Source organism: Panthera tigris, chromosome D1 (genome assembly GCF_018350195.1).
Source record: "Panthera tigris isolate Pti1 chromosome D1, P.tigris_Pti1_mat1.1, whole genome shotgun sequence".
Taxonomy (NCBI): domain Eukaryota; kingdom Metazoa; phylum Chordata; class Mammalia; order Carnivora; family Felidae; genus Panthera; species Panthera tigris.
In genome coordinates this window covers 20,063,444-20,084,724 of record NC_056669.1, presented here as the reverse complement: position 1 = coordinate 20,084,724, position 21,281 = coordinate 20,063,444, and the positions used below count along the sequence as shown (strand labels likewise).

General features: G+C 46.9%; 1 protein-coding gene and 2 non-coding genes across 3 annotated transcripts; all 3 read left to right on the top strand.

The window, feature by feature from the left end:
- Positions 1–1,556: 1,556 nt before the first annotated feature.
- Positions 1,557–6,204, top strand: HSPA8 (heat shock protein family A (Hsp70) member 8). Its single transcript, XM_042958335.1, has 9 exons — positions 1,557–1,663; positions 2,392–2,601; positions 2,934–3,139; positions 3,381–3,533; positions 3,626–4,181; positions 4,401–4,603; positions 4,843–5,041; positions 5,248–5,480; positions 5,783–6,204. The coding sequence occupies exons 2-9, from the start codon at positions 2,397–2,399 to the stop codon at positions 5,966–5,968; spliced, it is 1,941 nt and encodes a 646-aa protein (XP_042814269.1). The 5' UTR covers positions 1,557–1,663; positions 2,392–2,396; the 3' UTR covers positions 5,969–6,204.
- On the top strand, positions 4,245–4,333 carry LOC122231650. Its single transcript, XR_006208896.1, has one exon. It is a non-coding gene; the product is annotated as a small nucleolar RNA SNORD14 (small nucleolar RNA).
- On the top strand, positions 4,673–4,758 carry LOC122231651. Its single transcript, XR_006208897.1, has one exon. It is a non-coding gene; the product is annotated as a small nucleolar RNA SNORD14 (small nucleolar RNA).
- Positions 6,205–21,281: the final 15,077 nt, after the last annotated feature.

Here is a 21,281-nt window from a genome sequence, read left to right as displayed (position 1 = left end):
ACTGGCTTTGACAAGGACAAGGTGTCCTCACTCTTGTGACACCCTTTCTGGAGCCACTGTCTGGAAGGTCTTTCTAATTCCGGCCACACCACTGTGTCAGATAGTGTTAAAAAAATCTTTTCATCTATCTGCCCCTTTATCTATCAAATAAGAGTATCAGCTGCCCTGCCTGTTTGAAAGAACACACTGGAAAACATTTCCAGGTACTGAGAAAGGCTCTTAGAATGACAAGGCCTAAATACCTGCCACCATGCACCACAATTTAATTCTAAGTAGTACTGTTTCGTGGACTCGATTAGTAATGTTTTCAAGATGCCTCTGAACGATCTGTCGCTTCGTTTTTTATAAGTCAAGGCAGGAAAGACATTACATCATGTTACTGAAAATAAAAGCAGCTCCGAGAGTCTAAATCAAGGACACGGGGCTACCGGAACCCAGGTTCCTAATGCCTGATTCTCCTCCACGGAAAAACCTGGCTAAGTTTTTCTTTTTCACAAATAACTGCAAGGTGCGGGACTTGGGCAAATGCAGAGGCAGAGCCGAGACGCCAAACCTGTTCTTGGCGGGAGGTGGGGAGTGGCGGAGTTGTCTGGGGTCAGGGAAGCGGCTTTGGCCACCTATTTTGTCGAGGGTCCAGGCACAGCATCCGGCCTTAAAGGTTCTGAAAAGCCGGAGCCCCTCCAACCTCGGCCTCGAGGGCTGCCGGCCTCCAGGTGCCACGGTGACTGAGGGTTCTGGAGGCTTGGCCTGGCTAACCTGTCTCTTCCTACACCCGAGTGGGGCCAGGCGGCTCCCTCCAGCCACAGATCTGTGCGTCCCTGGGCAAGACACCCTAGTAGCGCTCAGGGGTGGGAACATTCCTCCCGGTTCCTAGAAGGCCGACTTAGCCCAAAGGCACCCTAGATACGAAACATAGGAACGTGGAATCCGGGAGGGCCTAAACGAGCCTCTACAACGCCGAAGTGGGGGGTAGGGAAGACAGAACGAGGACGGAGGGGGGGAGGGGCGCAACAACCTTCGCGGCCATTTTGTCCTCGCTCCACTTCCGTCTTCGCTCCCGGGCTGCCGGGGCCGGACCCCTCCCTTCAGGCCCTGCGCCCGTCCTCCCCCGGTTGCGCGTCGATCCAGATTGCGGCTAGTGCCGCTGTCATTGGCTGGTTCCAAAATTGCCCGCCCCTCTTCCTCCACCTCCTTCCGTCCGCTCCCGCCCGCGCTGACGGGGAGCGCATGCGCAGAAGCGGATGCACCCCCCCCCCTCCCCACCGGCCCGGCCCCCCGCGCCTGGGGTGACTGAGGACTCCCGCGCGCGGGCTCTCACGGCTCCACCCTCCCTTTCCCCGGGGCCGTTCGGAGAGCGGGGGCGAGAATGAAAGTTCCAGAACGCTGCGGTGAGTGCGTCATCGCGAGGTGGGGTGGGATGGGGGCGGGAGTGGGCGAGGCCCGAGGGTAGAGCCGGCTTAGTCATTGGGGCTCACAGAGATGGCCGCGTGCCCATTGGTCGAGGAAGTCATGATGGGCAGCCGGCAGGGGTGGGCCCCTTCTGGAAGGTTCTGAGGCAGGGTATAAGAGACAGGGTGGCGGGCGGAAACCGGCCTCATTCAACGCGGCGTTAGCTCTCCAGGTAGCTGTTTCTTTGGCAAGCGGGGCCGGGCCCATCCTGAAGGTAACGCCTGTCTTCTGAGCTTTTGGGAGTTTCTAAGAAACGTGCAACCTACCACCGGGTTGGTCGGGATTGCAGAGGCCCAGACGCTTCTGATCATTTTCTTGTAGGTGGGGGGCCCCCCAGGCCCCTGCCCGCCTGGGGCGCGCTCCTTACGGGGTGGCGGCGGACCTGGCCTTGCGGGCAAGCGGGACGTGGGCTGCAGGCCGTGATGGTCGCCGCGGGGTCAGGGCGGTGCCCGCGGGGAGGCCTGGGCGTGGGCCGCATCCGTTTGCGGGGCACGGGAAGTCCAGCCGGCCCCCTGGAGCGGACCCTTCCCTAGGCTCTCAAAAAGAGGAAGCCGCTTTTGGCACGGGCCCAACGTGGGGGGGAGGGGGCTTCTGAGCACGCCACGCAGGCCGTATTGTGTTGGCTCCGGAGCACGGGGTGGGGGGTGGGGTTGGAGAAGGGTGCGCTGTGAGTCGAGGCCACGTGCTCCTGTCGCAGACCCTCCGGGCAGGTGCTTGGTTCAGGGCCGGACTCGCCCGCGGTTGGCGCGGTAACACCCCGTTTGCAGCATTTTTCGCTCTGGCCCTTCCGCGTGGTTTCCTCCGACAAGGGCAGTGTTTCTTGGGGGGAGGTGCTGAGTGTAATTTTCTTACCAAAGTGTCCATACCTGATAGCTTGAGGAGCAGGAAGCGTTTCCAAGTGTTGGTGTTTTTTAGCAAACCCTGGGTTTTTTTTTCTTCCAGCAACTATGTCTAAGGGACCTGCAGTTGGCATTGATCTTGGCACCACCTACTCCTGTGTGGGTGTTTTCCAGCACGGGAAAGTGGAAATAATTGCCAACGATCAGGGAAACCGAACCACCCCAAGTTATGTCGCCTTTACTGACACCGAACGATTGATCGGTGATGCTGCAAAGAATCAAGTTGCAATGAACCCCACCAACACAGTTTTTGGTAAGCTGTTAATTGTGAGCAACATGCCTTGAGTTTTAAGTGGTGTAGACTGAATGAGAAAGTTCAAAGTTTATCAATGTGAGGTAGCCATGGAAGTTTTGAAAATAGGAAAAGCCTTTTTAAGAATTTACCTGGTTATTTTGTACTCTTAAATGCTAAAAATAGGGTATCAGATTAGGAAATCTGAGCAATTCTGCCAGAGAGAACTTGAGTCCATTTGACTAATCTGGCGTTTGGTTGCTAGGTCTCTGATCTTCACATTTCAGTAATGGTGTATTAGGGTTCTTACTTGGTAGATGCAATGTAACTCTTGACCTGATAAACTTCTTTAGATGCCAAACGCCTGATTGGACGTAGATTCGACGACGCTGTTGTCCAATCTGATATGAAGCATTGGCCCTTCATGGTGGTGAATGATGCCGGCAGGCCCAAGGTCCAAGTAGAATACAAGGGAGAGACCAAAAGTTTCTATCCAGAGGAAGTATCTTCTATGGTTTTGACAAAGATGAAAGAAATCGCAGAGGCTTACCTTGGGAAGGTGAGTAGCCTGCTAATCCTAGAGACCACGTGGCTGGAAGTTGCAGCATTATGCACTAGATTCCCTGATGAATTCATGCATGGGGTTTTGCTTGAAGGATACACATTAGTAATCTGACTGCCTTATCTTTAGAAAGCATGTGATTGCTATCTTCAGTACACGCAGAAGTAGACGGAGATGGGAGTATTGCCGGATTTATGAACTGATCTCTAACATGGTTTTGTTTTTTCTATATTTCTAGACTGTTACTAATGCTGTAGTCACAGTACCTGCCTATTTTAACGATTCTCAGCGTCAGGCTACCAAAGATGCTGGAACTATTGCCGGTCTTAATGTACTTCGAATCATCAATGAGCCAACAGCTGCTGCTATCGCTTACGGCTTAGACAAAAAGGTATGTCTCCTTTGTGGAGCTGGGATTCGTTTAACGACTGACTTGAGCCATTGGAGATTTGGATGAGTAATCACCTTGTATTCTAATTGCAGGTTGGAGCCGAGAGGAATGTGCTGATCTTTGACTTGGGAGGTGGCACTTTTGATGTGTCAATCCTCACTATCGAAGACGGGATCTTTGAGGTCAAATCTACTGCTGGAGACACCCACTTAGGTGGAGAAGACTTTGACAACCGAATGGTAAACCATTTTATCGCGGAGTTCAAGCGCAAACACAAGAAGGACATCAGTGAGAACAAGAGGGCGGTCCGTCGCCTCCGTACCGCTTGCGAGCGCGCCAAGCGTACGCTTTCTTCCAGCACCCAGGCCAGTATTGAGATTGATTCTCTATATGAAGGAATCGACTTCTATACCTCTATTACTCGTGCCCGGTTTGAAGAATTAAACGCTGACCTGTTCCGTGGCACGCTGGACCCTGTAGAGAAAGCCCTTCGGGATGCCAAGCTAGACAAGTCTCAGATCCACGATATTGTCTTGGTGGGTGGCTCTACGCGTATCCCCAAGATTCAGAAACTTCTACAAGACTTTTTCAATGGGAAGGAACTGAATAAGAGCATCAACCCTGATGAGGCTGTCGCTTACGGTGCAGGTAATAATCCCACTATTCGAATTAAATGGTTCTAACAGGTGGTCTTGAAAGCCCCACGCTGACTCGCTATGATGAGTGATTCTTAAAACATTCGTAGTTTCCACCAAAAGCTTAAGCTGATGATGGTCTAACTTCCTTGGATGTCTGAGCGATAGACGTTTGCTAGGTAACGAGGTTGGTTTTATTTTATTTTTTTTTAACTAAACGTTTTTGTTTTAGCTGTGCAGGCAGCCATCCTTTCTGGAGACAAATCTGAAAATGTTCAAGATTTGCTGCTGTTGGATGTCACTCCCCTTTCTCTCGGCATTGAAACCGCTGGCGGAGTCATGACTGTTCTCATCAAGCGCAATACTACCATTCCTACCAAACAGACCCAAACCTTCACTACCTACTCTGACAACCAGCCTGGTGTGCTCATTCAGGTATGTTTTACTGTATTGGTACCGATTCAGTTATGCTTCAGGTCCTATGAGATTTTGGGAAGACTTGTCCTGCTATGATGATCGATTCCAAAACCATTCGTAGTTTCCACCAGAAGTCTTGTGTTGGCCAATTCCTTCCTTGGATGTCTGAGCGAGGTCTTTCCTGGTTGACCTGAACGTCTGTAAACTGGTACACTGTGATGCTTGCAACTCCTTAGTAATTCTCATTTCCTACCAAGGTTTATGAAGGTGAGCGTGCCATGACCAAGGATAACAACCTTCTGGGCAAGTTTGAACTCACAGGCATACCTCCTGCCCCCCGTGGCGTTCCTCAGATCGAGGTCACCTTTGATATTGATGCTAATGGCATTCTCAATGTCTCTGCTGTGGATAAGAGCACAGGAAAAGAGAATAAGATCACCATCACAAACGACAAAGGTAGGCACAACTTTGGCACTTTTTCCTTTGTCTTAAAAGATCGGGTCTGGGGTCATAGGGACCGTAGATCTTATAAAATCTGTCCAAGGGCATTGAACCCAAGGGCTTGCTTCTAATGGATTTGGAGCATTAACGGTTAAGGTTGGGAGGATAACTGAAGGTTCAATGTCAAAAGTTCTGTCTAAAAGACCAGTTAACTTCCACAGGTCGCTTGAGCAAGGAAGACATTGAGCGCATGGTCCAGGAAGCTGAGAAGTACAAAGCTGAAGATGAGAAGCAGCGAGACAAGGTGTCCTCCAAGAATTCCCTTGAATCTTACGCATTCAATATGAAAGCAACTGTCGAAGATGAAAAGCTTCAGGGTAAAATCAACGATGAGGACAAACAGAAGATTCTGGACAAGTGTAATGAGATCATCAACTGGCTGGATAAGAACCAGGTTTGTTATTTCTAATAAATTGGGAGTGGGGAGGGTATGGGGTTTCAGCAAGATTAGATGGGATTTTACGATACAAATCGGTCACAGTGATGAATGGTCCATACATTCGCGGTTTCCACCAGAACTTCAGGTGTTGGCAACTTAGATTCCTTCCTTGGATGTCTGAGTGACCCAAGAGTACATTGGTAATAAAGACTCCTATGTGATGGTAGGTCTTTGCATTTTAGGAACATCAGGTTGACTTGATAGGAAGTTTCCTCCTTTGAGGAACCTATAGTAAAGAATTGTTTTTTCTTCTTCAGACTGCAGAAAAAGAAGAATTCGAGCATCAGCAGAAAGAGCTGGAGAAGGTCTGCAATCCCATCATTACGAAGCTGTACCAGAGTGCAGGAGGCATGCCTGGAGGAATGCCTGGAGGCTTCCCTGGTGGTGGAGCTCCCCCCTCTGGTGGTGCCTCCTCTGGGCCCACCATTGAAGAGGTTGATTAAGCCAACCTGAGCATAGGTCTAGCATTGTTCCACACAAAACATTTGAAGGACCCAAATTTGTAGCAAATTCCATGGCAGTGAAGTTGAGCTGCTATAGTTAATAAAACTGGGCATTCTTGATACTTGAATATGGAATATGTGCACAAGGAAAGGAAATACAACATTGCACTTTATAAGCACTGTATTGTTAAGTGGAAAATGCAATGTCTTAAATAAAACTGTATTTAAAATTGGCACCATATGATTGTCTTGAGTCTATACAAGGGCAGCAGGCATTTTTGGTTTGGGGCTGGATGGATATTTGGCTAACTGCAAATCACACAAAATAGTATTTGGGCAGTTCTGTCTTTCAAAAGAAGCCTCGGGTTAATGAATTCATGTTAATGTTGTATTTGGGGTTTGAGATTTAATAGTAAAGTGAACTTTGAATTTGCAGATTTTTCAGTGTTGGGAGAACTGTTGATGGGAAGGAAGTATTAAAAATATCAGAAGGGGTTTTTGTGCTTGGATGGTCAGTCTGAACAGTGAAATAGTCCGCGGAAGTAGCATTAAGCATGTGAAACTGACCCACGTGGAACTGTAAAGCCCTGCACCAGCACGTTTGATAACAGTTCTGTTCCTTTTTCTCAACTTGGCTGGGTGGGAACTTGAAGGGGGGTGTGGCAGTGGAGTTTGAGGAGGGTAGGGTTTATTTACCCATAGAATCAAACCATGAGCATCTAATTCTGACTTTAATATCTAAACACCGATTAACCTTCAGGGACTTAGCTGAACAAACATTGCTACATTTCCACTTAAATCCACTTAACTGGATTGCCTTTATGTGATCCTGGTTTTGGAGCAAAGCTGTACATTCGTGGCCTTGGTTCTTGAGGAATGTTAGCCAAGGTGTTGGGCTACCCAAAAAGTGCTGCCAGGAATTTCCAAAATGTCCTTGTGTGCAATGTATAGATAGCTCTGTCCTGAGAACCCTCAAGTAAGGAAACAGGTAAGGGGATTGTTCCCCACAGTGCCTGGTGACATACCTGCCATCTGGTGGTCAGGTTAGGAGAAACCTGTGTGTTGGCGAGGTCTTAATGCTCCCAGTGGAACAGTCCAACTTTAAGATCTGCTTGGCATCTTTCCCTGCCTTTATAGAATTGTTGGTTCCTGGGTGACCCCTGTTATGACAGTTAATATTAGGATTTCAGTGGTAATTGCAGAATGATCTTCGTTTAGTTCAGTGAGTATAGTGAAGATGTTTGGCAGTCTTCAGTTTTTCTCTAAATGAGGTTATTACTACATGGACTTCACTGCATAGTGATTTATGGCCATGCCCATGTAGTGCTTGGAGTCTACAGGAGACTTGGGGTACCATATGTGATTTATATTTATTTTCCCTTAGCTTATCCAAAATTTGAAAGCAATGCGTGATCCTTGGGAAAGGCCCAGGGTGGAGTATTTATATAATTCGGTTTCTTAATCGGACTTGTTCCAGTCCCTTTTTGTTACTGCATTCTTTATGAACTGGAACAAAACTCTGACGTGAGATCTCAAAAAGGAACAGTAGTATAATCAGTGGAACAAACAGATTGAAAAGTGGTGGCAGTCCCTTTATGCAAATGGGAGAAGCCATACCTGTGCTAGGGCAAATAACGGGGCTTTGTCAAGAAGGTGGAAATTAACTCTGCTAGAATTAAAATTAATCTGCATAAGGTGGTGTTTACAGTTGACACAGATTGAGTTGCATTGATTTCAAGTTGCACGGTAGGAGAGCAGATCGAAATATTCAAATAATGATCGGCTTTATTCCAAAACCTGTATTTTTTGCTCCATTACCATGGTGAGTTCTGAAACTGGCTCCTTTCAACAGAGAGCATCTGGGATTCATACTGGAAAGAATATTTTCTTAAAGGAGTTTCATAATCTTGGTCCTCAAAACACATGCAATTGTGTACTTAATAACTTGGTCCCAATATTCATCTGAGCATTTTTTGAAAACATTCTTTTTATTTTTGACAGAGACACAGCATGAGCGGGGGAGGGGCAGAGAGAGGGTGACAGAATCTGAAGCAGGCTCCAGGCTCCAAGCTCTGAGCTGTCAGTACAGAGCCTGACACAGGGCCTGAACCCACAGACTGAGATCGTGACCTGAGACGAAGTCAGACGCTCAACCGACTGAGCACCCAGGCGCCCTCATCTGAGCCTTTATTTGAGTTCATGGTCAGCGTCGTCCCCCCCCCCCCCCCCCCCCCCAATGCTTTGGGTATTCAGTTGGAGATTCGTCTTTCGCAAGTGGCAGTCAGCAGTCTGGGCGTTTGAGAAGCACAGTGATTCAAATCAACTTTTGTTTTTGTGATTAATTAGGTTCCTGCTGTGCGAGAAACCTGGTTTGTGGGTATAGATACAAAAGCTGGTAAAAATGTGTTTCAGCCTTATGTGTCTATAGGATAGCAGGCGAGAGTGACTGAAGATAAATTGGTAACTCCAAAGTAACAAAGTATAAAATGGCATGCTTGCAGGAAAACTCTGGCAAGAAGAATGCTTAGAAGATGGAGAGAAGGTGGCCCTAAGGAAGGAACGGTAGTGTTTACCACTTACATTCAGTTTAGAGTTAACAGGTAGCTTCCACTTTTCCTACTTTTTTTAAACAACCTCCTAGGGGAAGGATGGGTGGATGGTCAGCTGTGCACTCGTAAATCTATATAGGGTGGCAAAGGCAATTTTACTAATGGTGATTTGGGGTTGTGGTTATAAGCGGTAACATCATGGTGCTTGATGGCTGGTTCCTAAATTTTGCACAGGATCCCACTGGACTGGGGAGAGGGAGCAAAAAATGCACTGTTCCTCCCATCTCCACCTTTTTAAGAGTTAGTGTCGGTTTCAGCTAAATGTATTTGGCAATAGCTGAAGTTTTTAGTCAACAGTAATTGTTAAACTACTGAGGGCGTAGTTTTTATCTGTAAAGCCACAGCAAGACATTTACTTTCAACAGCATTAATATTTATATACTTAAAACATAGTACAAAATAGCGTGGTAATACTTGCAAACAATCCTTTGCTCAAACAATATTTATGGAGTACATGTAATTTTCCAGGTCCTCTACTTTCATAGGAAAAACAGCCTTTTGGATTCTGGTAAGGTAGCGTGGAGTGATGGTGGAACATAAGTAGGAAAAAAGTTCAGAATTTTCATTGGCGGGGTGGGGTCTGCATATGGGTGTAAGGGCCTCTTTGCCCACTAGATGGCAGTAGCTATTTAGAAAGCAACTGCAAAGGGTAGGTGAAGAAAGTACAGGTCTTGCCTAACCCGAAGCATAGCAAGTGCTGAGGAAGAAAGCCCCGTGTATTCACATTCGTGTTCTAGGTAAAGTATTTCCTGGTTGGGGTTATAGCTTTGAGTAGAGGTCTCCGAGTACTTGGGGTTTGGAGGTGGTGGTTAGATCTAGAACTTTGAAACTTGGGAGGGAGGGGTGCCTGGGTGGCTCCATCGGGAAAGTGTTTGATTCTTTGATTTCTGCTCAGGTCAGGATCTCAAGTTCTTGAGATCGGGCCCCGCATCAGGCTCAGTGCTGGCAGAACCAGCTTGGGATTCTCTGCCTCTCTGCCCTTCCCCCACTTTCTCTCTCAAAAACAAAACAAAACAAAAAAAAACCATGGAGGAGAAAAAGGGTTAAATCTCTGTAGTTAGAGTAGTCTTAGTGGATACACTGTCCCTAGTTTAAGCCTCTGTGTTATTTTGAACTCCTCCTGAGAATCCTATTTGTATGAAATGCTTGAATTCCCACCTACCCCCAGACTCAAACCCAAGAATGCAAGAGTATTCACACACTCCTATATTTCTAGTGTTTGGCACAAGTGAAAGAAAAAGGAGTAGAACAGGCACCCAATGGGTTGGTGGTAGAATGTACTCCCTTTGAGCTTTCTGAGGGTGTGGTCACGGTCATGGGTCTTGGAGTGGTGAGTGGCTGGCTGGCTGGCTGGCTGAGCTCAGGCCCCTGACAGATCGGCTCCTTGCAGAATTTGGGAGCCAGGATTAGAGTTGGTGAGAAGAGGAAATGATCAGTCAAGCCTGGAATAGGTCTAGCCAAATGAAAGTTGGCAGCAACGGGACTGTCGGAACCTTTGGCCTGATGGACCCCCTGATGTCTCTAGGTTGCCCTGCAGTTGGGGCAGTAGGTGGGGGTGGGCTGGGTGAGCAGAGGAGGCACAACTAGTCTTTGCCATATGAGAGGACAGACAGCACAACTTGGAGGGAATAGGGCCTATTCTAAGGAGCTGGGCCTCAGATCAGGGCATTCAAAGGATGCAGCCAGCCCCAGAGCTCCAAATCTTGACTTGGGTTAGGCAAGGTTTTCTTAGATACGACCCCAAAAGCGCAAGCTACAAAAAGACTTCCTGAAAATTAACTTGCGTAAAGGATACCATCAAGGAAGTGAAAAAAGCCCACAGAATTGGAGACCGTATTTGCAAACCATATATCTAATAAAGGACTGGTATCCAGAAGATCTTTAAGATATATTTAGGGGTGCCCGGATGGTTCATCGGTTAAGCCTCCGAACTTCAGCTCAGGTCATGATCTCACAGGTCGTGGGTTCGAATCCCTTTACCAGCCCATCATCCCTGCGGATTCCCAAACAATGCCTAATTCTATTCTTGCCAGCGATTTCCCCCGTGGGCAGCAGTTTATTTCTGTCATCAAGTCTCTGATGAAATCTTTAGCCGTGAAACGTTTAGTCCAATCCGCACAAATCGTGTGTAGTGTTAACATGTCACAGGCTGCCGGTGGCCTGCATTATGTGGTAATTTGGAAGCGAGAGAAGTGATAATATAGGGCCGGGCTGCTTTTGTGAGCTCGCATTAATGCTGGAGCTGGTGATGTCAATTGACAGCCCATTGATTTGGGCTAATAGTGCCTGGAGGGGGCAGAATTGGAGCGAGGTAGGGAATAAAGGATATCGACGACTGTCGCCAGGATCCCGGCAGCTTTTAATCTATTACTGCCCTCTTTTAATGCAGCTTCCATGTGGACTGCATTTACTTCCACCAGCTCTGCCTGCTGCGCTGAACTGCGAAGCCAGGGAGGTGCCACCCCCAGAGTGCTCCAGAGTTCCCCCGTATTGATTTCTTTGATGCTCTGGGGTGCGAATTATAATTATTTCATTAAGCCCTTTAATGGGTATCAACTATGAACTTTCCCCAGCCCGGGCCGGGGCGGCCAGGACCAGGTCAGCATCATTAATCTATGCTCGTGTCCTTGCCACCAATTGTGCCCCCCCCCCCCCACCTCGACCCTTTTTTTTTTCCCTCCTATTATCGCGTCTGTGGTTTTAGTGGGAAGCAGGTCGATCTGCTCTCGGAGAGGAGCTGCGAAGGGGAGTTGGCTGATTTGGGGAGGCTGGAGGGGAGGCCACGGTTGAGCAGATCGTAGTGTTGGCTGTTCACACCAAGGGACTGGCTAATCGTGCTGTTAGATCTGCTCTGCCCACTTCTAGTTTGCCTGTGCAGGGAGGTGATGAACCGTACCTTGGGATAAAGCAAGAGATCCCGCAGCCGCCTCCTTGTGTGGCTTTGAGTCCTGTTGTAGCTCAGAAATTTGCCACACCCTCCCTGAAAGTCGGTAGTCTACCTTACCAGGGGTGCTGTGAATACGAAGGTGTACAAAATCGTGCCTTGTGCCCTCAGGGAGCTTCAACTGCAGTAAAGGGACCAATAACCAAACAGGCAGCAAGACACTAATGGGCCTTGAGAAAGGGCGAAGTACAGGGAATTATGGGACCCCACGGAAGGGGCCTTGACCCAGGCTTGGGGGTTAACGAGGGCTTCCCGGAGGGGCAAATGCTACACTAAACCTAAGAAGGACTAGGAGATAGAGGAAGGAGGAAGGGCATACCAATCAGTGGGAACAGCATGTTTAAAAGGCCCGGAAGTGGGTTGCCTGGGTGGCTCAGTCAGTTAAGCCTCTGACTCTTGATTTCGGCTCAGGTCATGATCTCATGGTTTGTGGGTTCGAGCTACGCGTTGGGCTCTGCACTGTGTGGAGCCCGCTTGGGATTCTCTCTGTCTCCCTCCGCCTTTCTCTGCCCCTACCCACCTCTCTAAAAATAAACAAACTTAATAAATAAAAGGATTAGATGTGAAAGAAGGCACGTGAAATTTTGGGGACCTCCCCTAGGTGAGTAAGGTCAGCACTTTGTATGAGGTGGGGAAAAGTCCCCCCCACCCCCAGTCTGCTTTACCCACTTGCCATTGCTGATTAATCCCACAGAAGTCTCAGGAAAGTTCTGAGTCTTAGGTGGCATTTCCCATTTAATCAGAAGCTTTCTTGTTTCTACCATGCTTTTCTTTAGGCCCAAAGTGAGTTTTATGTCAGGTTCTTCACTTGTTTGGTTCGTGCGGTGGCTTTATTTATTTATTTATTTTTTTTATTTTTTATTAAAAAAAAATTTTTTTTTAACGTTTATTTTTGAGACAGAGAGAGACAGAGCATGAACGGGGGAGGGTCAGAGAGAGGGAGACACAGAATCTGAAACAGGCTCTGGGCTCTGAGCTGTCAGCACACAGCCCGACGCGGGGCTCGAACTCACCGACTCAGAGATCATGACCTGAGCCGAAGTCGGACGCTCAACCGACTGAGCCACCCAGGCGCCCCCATGTGGTGGCTTTAAAACATGTCTGCAATTTTTTTTTTCTTGCAACTTTTTTTTTTGACATTCCTTGCCATGAGGGTATGGAATCTAATTCCTCTTCCTGTGGATATGGGGTGGCTTTGGGGACTGGCTTCCAACAGACAGAAAGCGGAGAAAGTAACTCAGGGTAACTTCCGAGTCTACATTGTTAAATCCATGCCGCTGTCACCTGATTCCCGGGACCCTCACTGTAGGAATCTTCAGCTACTCCTCAGGAAGTCCCGCCCCCCCCCCCCCCCCCCCCCCCCCCGTGAGGCCCATGAGTAGAAAGACCCATAGGAAGAAGAGCCCCCGCTGTTGAGCGGTCCTGGTCTGCACCCCAAACACGTGAGTGACAAAGGCTTGAATATGATCCAGCCCCGGCCATCAACTGACTCCATCTTTACTCAGAGCCCAGTCAATCCCCAGCTTCATGACCAAAGTAAATGATTGTTACTGTTTTAAGCCACTATTTCGGGATGCTTTGTTACACAGTGATAGATAATTGGAACAGTGAGGTTTGATTAAGTTTGTATTTGATTAAGTCTGATTACTATAGCTTTATGGTTAGTCTTAAAATCAGGTAGGATGTATGAGTTCCCCAACTTTGTTTTGACCCTTCTAGATCTTTTGCTTTTTCATGTAGATTTTTAAGAACAAACTCATTTTCTACCATAAATGTAGCTTGAATTATAATTGGGATTTTAATGACGCTACAGATTATATTGGGTAAAGTTGACCTCTTAACAGTATTGAGCACCAATCCAAAAGTGTGATATTTATTTCTTTTTAAGTTTCTGTCAGCAGTGTTTTATAATTTTAGAATGAAGAACGTTTCCATCTTTTGTTAGATTTTCCTTATTACATTTTTAAATTCTGTAAACAGAACTGTTTTTTTTTTTAACATTTATTTATTTTTGAGAGACAGAGAGAGACAGAGCACGAGCAGGAGGAGAGGTAGAGAGAGAAGAAGACACCAAATCCGAAGCAGACTCCAGGCTCTGAGCTGTCAGCACAGAGTCCGATGCGGGGTTCAAACCCACGAACCACGAGATCATCACCTGAGCTGAAGTCGGACGCTTAACCGACTGAGCCACCCAGGTACTCCAAAACAGAACTGTTTCTAAATTTCATTTTCCAATTAATCACTCCTACTTTGTAGGAATGTAATTGAACTAAAATATTAACCATGTATTGTGTGACTTGCTAAATTCACTTATTAATTCTAGTAATGGTTTTGTGGAGTTCTTTATTATTTTTTCCAGAAGCAATCATGTTATCTGTGAGGAAAGATGGTTTATTTCTTCCTTTCCAGTCTGTATGCCTTTTACTTCTATTTCTTTCCTTATTGCTTTGATTAGGACTCCAGTAAAATGTTGAGTAGAATGACATCGACAGAAGACATCCTTTCTTTGTTTCTGATCTTAGGACAAAGCGTTTAATATTCCACCATTGAGTGTGATGTCAACTTTGGATTTAACACAGGGGGTTTGGGCATTATGCTTATATTAAGGGTAAATTTGTTGAGCATGGCAATCTATCCATGACAAAACCGTCTGCAGGGACCAGGATGGAGGAAGAGGGCTAACGTAAGTAAACATAGGTCTCCCCATTTAAAGGAAATGACTGGAAGTAGCAAGGAGTGTTGTAAGATGTGGCTTCCCAGAAAGAATGGAGACTGGTAGAGCAAAGAGAGAATCAAATCCTCCGAGCAGGACTCGGGGGCTTAGAATGGCTTCTTTCTTCTTCTCTACCTGGTGATCTATTCACTTTTCAAAAGCCAGATGAGATATTCTCTTTCTGGAATTCTCCCAGGCGAGGCTGGTGACTTCCCCACCCAGAATTCCCTGTATGCTTTGCACCTTTAGTATAGCCTTTTTCACACATTTGGGAGATGTTTTGCAAGCCTGGCTGGCTTCCCCCTGGATGGGGAGAGCCTCTGAGGTCGGAATGGTGGCTTCTTTATTTTCATATATGCTGCTCCTATCGACCCTGCGTCTCTTGGAATCATGGGGCAGAATTGGAGCTCTGGGGTTTGCATACCATATTTCCCCAGCTGTGAAAGCCTCAAGCAAGTTTCCCTCTCAAAATACTTTTAAATATATAAATACTCTTTAAAATAAAAAGAGAGGGGCGCCTGGGTGGCTCGGTCGGTTAAGCGTCCGACTTCGGCCCAGGTCATGATCTCACGGTCCGTGAGTTCGAGCCCCGCGTCGGGCTCTGTGCTGACAGCTCGGAGCCTGGAGCCTGCTTCCCATTCTGTGTCTCCCTCTCTCTCTGACCCTCCCCTGTTCATGCTCTGTCTCTCACTGTCTCAAAAATAAATAAATGTTAAAAAAATAAAATAAAATAAAAAGAGAATAATAACACCACTCTTAGAGGTAGTTGCTACCTGCTCTTTTTCTGGCAGTGCCTGTTTGTTGAACGAAGGGACACAGTTTTGTTTTAGAACAGAGGTGTGGCCTAGAGATGAACAAAGGCACAATCTTGCATGATCCCTGATTTGAATGGAAACTTGGTTAATTAAATCCTAGCCATCTTTAGAAAGTGTATTCACAATGCAGCGGGCTTCCCAACCCTATTAGATCTCGCACCTCTGTTTCTATAAGAAAGATTTTGTAATATCCTCTTTACCACCATGGATAGTATTCATAGATACATAGATTCGTATCTACTATTCACAGATAACCAACACGTTCTGTGGTAATTGTAAATCTGAAGGAGAGTTAAAGAAAAACAACTTGCAATGAGATACCGTGTTTCGATAGATTCATGCTCAAGTTCAGATAAGCTGGAAGGCGCAAAGGACGAAGTGAGATGCTCACTCCTGCAGAAACTTTGTGAAAGCAAGTTACAAATCCACACGGATTCAGGCCAGTGCGTTGATGGCTCAGGTTATCAGTGCACCTGGGTGACTTGATTGGTTAAGCGTCCGACTTCGGCTCAGGTCATGATCTCGCGGTTCCTGAGTTCGAGCCCCGCGTTGGGCTCTGTGCTGACAGCTCAGAGCCTGGAGCCTGCTTCGGATTCTGCGTCTCCCTCTCTCTCTCTGCCCCTTGCCTGCTCACATTCTGTCTCTCAAAGGTAAATAAACGTTAAGAATTGTAAAAATCTGCAAAAAATCCTTCATGTTATTGTTGTATACATAGTTAATTCTGGAACGTTTGTTTTCACCTATGTGAATATTTGGAAAACGTTCAGGAATCACTTGGGACGCGGACATTTCTTCCACGTATAAAACTGACTTGAATGTTGCAAGATGCTACGCACCCCTCTCTTCCACGCACTAAAAGCCAGTGGAGCCTCCAGTCGTGGCAACAATCAACAATGTTCCCACAGATTTCCCAAGTGCCCTGTGCGGGGCAGAACCACCCTGAGCCCAGATTCTGGAGTTGGCCTTCGGTTCAAAAACCCTGGCACTGCCTCTGTCTGCGTGGCCCCTTGACTTTCAGTTTCTTCACCTCTAAAAGTGGGGGTGGGTGATGTATCCAGTCACAAGGTGTGTAAAGGTTTAAATGACAGGGTCGTAAAATGACACTTAGCACCGTGTCAAGTACCTAGCACTCGGAAATAGCTAATACATACCGAGCATTGATTATTTGTCACGAATAGCAACAATCCTTTGCGTTCATTATTTACTCTAATTTTCAGTTGGGTAAGCGAGGCCCAAGTTACTTGGGCCAAGGTCACACAGGAAGTGACATGCAGTCTGACTCCCGACCCTGTTTGGTTACGTCCCTCCCCTGCATTATGCCAGCTCTGTTGCGAACAGTACAAGAAGACTACCCCTGTACCTTGCCAAGGGTTAACCCCTCTTCAGAGCCCACTACTCTTTTTTTTTTTTAAGTTTATTGTGAGAGAGACAGAGACAGAGTGAATGGGGGAGGCAGAGAGAGAGGGGGAGACAGAATCCCAGGCAAGTTCCACGCTGTCAGCCCAGAGCTCAATGTGGGGCTCAAACTCATGAAACCATGAGATCATGGCCTCAGCTGAAATCAAGAGTTGAATGCTTAACCGACTGAGCCACCCAGGCGGCCCAGCCCACGACTCTTATAAAGGATGTCTACTGGCCGACTCTCTAGAATACTGAGGAGTCTGAGGAGGAAAGACAAGCTAGGCCAAGAGCGAGGGAAGGGTGCAGAGGGCATGCAAATTGTCCCACCAGTCCCTTCTGTGTTTTTCTCTCAACCCACTCCCTTGATTGTGGGACTGAACTGTAATCAGACCAGGGAAACTGAGGCCTGGGATGGGTGAGGTGGTTTACCGAATTGGGTAAACCACTTGCTTTGAGGACGGGCTGATTTGGGCTCAATACAAAGACCAATTTCTTTTTTTGTTTTTTGTTTTTAATGTTTTTATTTATTTTTGGGGGGTGAGGAGGTAGTGAGAGAGGGAGACACAGAATCCGAAGCAGGCTCCAGGCTCCAGGCTCCGAGCTGTCAGCACAGAGCGCAACGCGGGGCTTGAACTCACAAGCTGCGAGATCATGACCTGAGCTGAAGTCAGACGCTTAACCGACTGAGCCACCCGGGCGCCCCCAAAGACCAATTTCTGAACATTTAGAACAATCCGACAATTCACATCAACTCTGAGAAAGCCCCTGGTGTGGTCATGGTGTTAGGCTGACTCCAGAGGGGCGCAGAAATGAGTCTCCCAGACTCCCTGTCCTAAGGAGCCCACCGTGGAGAAATCAACACAGAGGCTCTGTTAGGCTGGAAAAGGAAAGCATGGGGAGGCTGGGATGGCTGTTTTTGCCTAGTTGGAGAGTACAAACGTACTGGTATTACTCTGGAGGTCAGGACCGGCTTCCGTGGTTGGCTTGAAGTAACAGGAAGCAGTTTGGGAGCTAATGTGCCAATTCTTAAGTTATTGCCTCTGGTTCCAAAACCATTCTTTTTTTAAAATTTTAAATGTTTATTTTTGAGAAAGAGACAGTGCGCATGCACGTGCACAGATAGTAAACGTCACACAGATAGTAAATTGCAGAGCTGAGATTTGGACCCAAGCCTTCTGGCTTGAGCTCCTACCATTAAGAAACTCTTTTCTCTGTGTTGCTGTTAACTCACAGCACCGGTGCTCAGACTGCAGACTGGGGTGGCTCACTCCCATTCCAGCATTCTCCTACTGCCCCACTGAGGGTAGGGCAGATGGCCCCTGCAGACCATTTGAGCCCTCCAACACACTGACGCTAATTTCTATCACATTTTTATACACTTCCGGTTACCCACCTCAAGAAATTCTATGTTCTTTTTATTCAGCACCTACACTTAAAAGTCCTTTAGAGCCTTGCCGTGTCTGGCAGAGTGGATACTCTGTTATAGTCTGATAACCATCTGATATACTCTGATATGATCCCTGTTCATGTTAATAGTAGCAGCAACACTTAACATTTAAGTTTAAGGTTTTTTTTGAACTTTGTTTTTTTTAATTTCAGAGAGAGAGAGAGGGAAAGAGAGGAAGAGTGGCAGAAGGGGAGAGAGAGAATCTTAAGCAGGTTCCACACTCAGCGTGGAGCCCAACGCAGGGCTCAATCTCACCACCCTGGGATCATGACCTGAGCCGAAATCAAGAGTTGGACGCTCAACCAATCAAGCTACCCCAGGTGCCCCATTTTTATGATTTAAAATGTCTTGTTTGTTTTTTTTTCTGTTTTTAATTTTTTTTTTTAATGTTTATTTATCTTGAGAGAGAGAGGGAGAGAAAGAATCCCAAGCAGGCTCCACAGGAGCAGCATAGAGCCCAGTGTGGGGCTTGAACCCGTGAATCATGAGAGCATGATTTGAGCCGAAATCAAGAGTCGGACACTTAACTGGCTGAGTCAACCAGACGCCCCTAAGATGTTGTGGTTTTTTTTGCCAGTGGTGAAATCCATGTAGCAAATGTTCCCATCTTCACGATTTTTAAATGTACAGAACAGCGTTAAGTATATTTACATTGTTGTGCAATCAATCCCCAGAACTTTTCCCTCTTACAGAATTGATATTCTGTATCCATGAAATCACTCCCCATTCCCCACCCCCCCCATTGACAACTACCATTCCACTTTCAGTTTCTAGAAAACTGACTACTCTAGATACCTCATATAAAAGGTTTACAAAACTTTTTTGTAAAAAACCAACTTTACATTCTTAATATTATTTGATTACAACAACAATCTTAAAAATTTTTTTAATGTTTATTTTTGAGAGAGAGAGAGAGAGAGACAGAGCCTGAGTGGGGGAGGGGCAGAGAGAGGGAGACACAGAACCTAAAGCAGGCTCCAGGCTCTGCGCTGTCAGCACAGAGCCTGACGTGGGGCTCAAGCTCACGGACTGCAAGATCATGACTTGAGCCAAAGCAGGATGCTTAACCAACTGAGCCACCCAGGTGCCCCTGTAATCTTTTTTGTTGTTAAGTAATCTCTGCACCCAACATGGGGCTCGAACTCACAACCCCCAAATCAAGCGTTGCAGAAGGGGCTCTACCCGCTAAGCCGAACAGGCGCCCCTGATTACAACAATAATCTTACAAGCAGGCAGGACTCTTGGAGGCCTGGTCCATTTCCAATTTTTTAGGCTCTCAAAATATAAAGAAATACCAAATTGATATTACAAAAATTGTGGTACATTAAAAATTTTACACTGAATGAATGAATGTCTTCAGAACGTAACGCCGTGTACTTGTCCCAGAAAATATTTATTTTAAAACTTCCTTAGAGTGTGCTGCAGGTGTGGCCCAAAATGTCACATAAGTTTCAAATCGGGTGGCGAACACCTCCTTCCAAGGCTGTGTTTCTCTGTGGCTGAATGTGTATTTGTTTTGAGATGATGTCAAAATCTAAATATGAGACATTCAGTAAATGCAAAGTCCGGGTAAAAGGACCATTTCTCCCTCTCCACCATCGCTTCCACTTTAGGAAAAGGTAGGCATCATCCCCCCAGTTTTACAGACCAGAAGTGTCTCAGCAAGTATTGTTCCCAGGTAAAAATATAACCGCACGTTGGTGGTGGGGATCAAGACTTGAACTCTGAACACAGCAAGCACCGAGCCCAGCTGACCGGTGCTGCCCACCCTTTTCAGTTCAAGAATGTTAGTGTGGGTGGCTCAGTCGGTTGAGCATTGGACTTTCGATTTCGCCTCCGATCATCAGAGCTCACGGTTCGTGGGATCGAGCCCCATGTCGGGCCTTGTGCTGAGCATGGAACCTGCTTGGGATTCTCTCTCTCCCTCTCTCTCTGCACCACCCCCCCGCCCACTCTTGCTCTCTAAGTAAGTAAATAAATGTTAACGTGAAGAGAAGGTATCTGGGTTCTACCGAGCATGCTAATTGAAACAGGTTGCTTTACAGGTAGTGAGATCCCAGGCTCTGGGGGCAGTCAAGAAGAGGTTTCGCGGCCATCGTCTGGGTTTGCTGCAGAGGAGATTCAGGAATGGGCAGTTGGGAGCGAGGAGGAGGGGGAGTGGCGTTCGATTATTTCCGACTTCCCTTCGGAGCCCCAGCGCAGGGCCCAGCCCTAACCGTCAGCACATCTGTGTGCTCTGGGGAGAGACAGTCTGGGCCACGCATTCAGCTCCCCATGGTTTCATTAGCAGCAGCCTGTCGCCGGTTGTTGGGCAGCTCCAGCTTAATTTGAACAATTGGGCTCTGGGTTCCCGAGGAAAACAGTCCGGGTGCCTCTGCCATCCATCAGTATTCTCTTCAGTCCCCCGACAGCTGCTCACTGCTGGCTGACTCAACCCGCACTGACCTCATCTCCGCACACAGAGCAGAGGAGGATTTGGAAAAAATTAGTTATATTAGTGACTCCCTGAAACACTCCGTTTACTTGTGATATGACAAATATTTCAGCCATTAGGATCTCTCCGTCTCTTATCATCTTAAATGCACTCACTTACATTCCAAATCACTACTTAATTTAAAAGCCTATTTGTTGAGATTGTGACAGACCCAGGGAGAAGGAGAGACAGACACTCACGCAGCTCTGGCTGGAATAGAATCAGACTTGGAACTTTGATTGAATCTCTCTCCACAAGACTTATGCTCAGTCAGGTACAACCTAAACACGTAGGAAGCAAGAAGCTTAAAGGGAAACCCACCCTATAGAGATTTACAAGCTCTGCTTTAAAGTGGCAGGGGGCATGGTGACCTTGGGCAAATGACTTCGTCGCTGGGTGTCCTCATGTTCCCCGAGCCCCGGAGATAATGACTCACTCAGTGAACGTTTACTGAACCCCTAATATATGCTAGGCAGTTTGGCAGATTCTGAGGGTACATAGACGAATGAGCGATGCCCCTGTGCTCAAAGCTTTTCTCAGTTTATTATTAAAAATAAATATTTATTGAGTACTTACTATTTGCCAAGTATGCTAAATATTATACATGCTTTTGTTAATAAAGTTGTTTTATATTAATTTATTTTTGAGAGACAGAGCGTGAGCGGGGAAGGGGCATGGAGAGAGGGAGACACAGAATTTGAAGCAGGCTCCAGTCTCTGAGCTGTCAGCCTGACGTGGGGCTCGAGCTCACAGACCGCGAGATCATGACCGGAGCCAAAGTCAGATCAAACTGGCTGAGCCACCCAGGCGCCCCTATACATGCTTTTTAAATTTAATCTGCACCATTATCTTACTCCTAAATGGTGCAGATAATTCTATTTCCGTGTTACCAATGAGGAGATTAGTCTGTC

What these genes read in the sequence shown, in the direction of transcription:
- HSPA8 (XM_042958335.1), top strand. Translation starts at nt 2,397, where the DNA reads ATGTCTAAGGGACCTGCAGTTGGCATTGATCTTGGCACCACCTACTCC. An exon ending in AGCCTGGTGTGCTCATTCAG is followed by an intron (nt 4,604 to 4,842) that starts GTATGTTTTACT and finishes TTTCCTACCAAG; the next exon opens with GTTTATGAAGGTGAGCGTGC. An exon ending in ACTGGCTGGATAAGAACCAG is followed by an intron (nt 5,481 to 5,782) that starts GTTTGTTATTTC and finishes TTTCTTCTTCAG; the next exon opens with ACTGCAGAAAAAGAAGAATT.